The sequence below is a fragment of the Aplysia californica genome, unplaced genomic scaffold (assembly GCF_000002075.1).
Source record: "Aplysia californica isolate F4 #8 unplaced genomic scaffold, AplCal3.0 scaffold00071, whole genome shotgun sequence".
NCBI lineage: Eukaryota > Metazoa > Mollusca > Gastropoda > Aplysiida > Aplysiidae > Aplysia > Aplysia californica.
This window is the reverse complement of record NW_004797341.1, coordinates 1,230,703-1,232,164: the sequence shown is the minus strand read 5'-3', so window position 1 is coordinate 1,232,164 and position 1,462 is coordinate 1,230,703. Positions and strand designations below refer to the sequence as shown.

General features: G+C 39.8%; 1 protein-coding gene across 1 annotated transcript in view; it reads left to right on the top strand.

Annotated features, from left to right (window-relative positions):
- Nucleotides 1-353, top strand: part of LOC106011209 (protein yellow) — a gene marked incomplete in the record, with an annotated part of 15,181 nt that extends 14,828 nt beyond the window's left edge. Inside the window, 1 exon segment of the mRNA XM_013080017.2 lies at nt 192-353. Within this exon segment, the coding sequence (XP_012935471.1) occupies nt 192-306 (115 nt within the window).
- Between the last annotated feature and the right edge of the window lie 1,109 nt (nt 354-1,462).

The window sequence follows — 1,462 nt, the reverse complement described above, 5'->3', positions numbered from 1 at the left end:
GTGCGTGCGTGCGTACAAAACAGAGAGAGAGAGAGAGAGAGAGAGAGAGAGAGAGAAAAACAGACAGACAGACAGACAGACAGACAGACAGACAGACAGACAGACAGACAGACAGACAGACAGACAGACAGACAGACAGACAGACACACCGATAACAGTTTTTCTCTTTCCCCCCATTTTCTCGCTGGCAGCGGACAAATGAATTTCAGCGACCCTACCACCAGCAATTTCCGCATCTTCAAGCTGCCCGTCAACGACTTCAGTTACCTTGACGACAATCTGCCTACGGGGGCTGTGGTTGGCTGATGATACATATGCTGGGTCAAAACGACGGTGAACGCTGAAGAAACATGAAAATTATATATATATACTTTACGACTGTGGTGGTTTGAGTATAGAGTCTTGTTATTTCTTATCTGTTGTTGTTGGGGTTTTACCCCGCCCCCCCCCCCCCCTTTCTTTTTTGTGGGGGGGGGGTTATTGTTTGTTTGTTTGTTTGTTTTTGTACTCAAAGTTGGATGTTGAATTGAATTGTAAGTCTGCCTAGGCGTTTAATACTATGCTCGAGGCACGTATAACTTTACTGTTCGGATCCAGCGGCCATCTAGGTTCTAGCTACTTTCTTTCAAATATTTTCCTAAACTATCAAACATAGACTCTTCAGCTTTTATGAAATGACTTGTATCACTTTGTCTCAGCAGATCATTATTCGTGTAAACAACTGATAGCTGTTTACTAGAAAATTCCTTTAAAAATTAATACTAATAAAAAATCCAAGTGGGTGATTTCTACAGATTTTAAAAGGTTTGCAGCTGGGGCAATATCGCTTTTAAAAGCATGTCCGTTTTTTTCTTCTAATCGAGACATTTTCTCATTGAACGCATGTTTTGAGAATCATTAGTGCAAAAAAAACTATTCACTATAAATTAATTTCTTGTAACAAGTTATCCCACTAAAAACGGTCATTCGTGAGCTGTGACGTAGGCCACATGCGTCTGCAAAATGTGTGCGAGAAGTGGGAAGTGCTGTGAACAACCCCATTTTCCGCATGACGGAGATTTAAAGTATTTTATATGAGTTTATAAAGAAGAGTATCTTAATCTAGCTTCAATACTGATGTTGAAAAATATGATTAAGTTAAGACAAAACTATACAAACTGCTGTGCAAAGTATTTTGGACATTGATTTACCGGAAAAAGAGATGATTAAAGATTGGTTGTGCCACGAGTTTCTGCCCGCACTATATACTATAATATTCTGTACACAATGACATGTCCTTACCCAACAGGATCCACAGTTTGACTGATCTCTGACCTCAGTCAGGCTCTTGCATTTGGGCCATTTTTTCGTGGGGTCAAAATGATCGGGCAGGTCGTCCCTCACGACCACCTCTTTGTACTTCAAATGTTTTCTGAAATATGTTTCGAAACTTGAGTTTTGGAAGTTTTAATTGAAAAAAAAA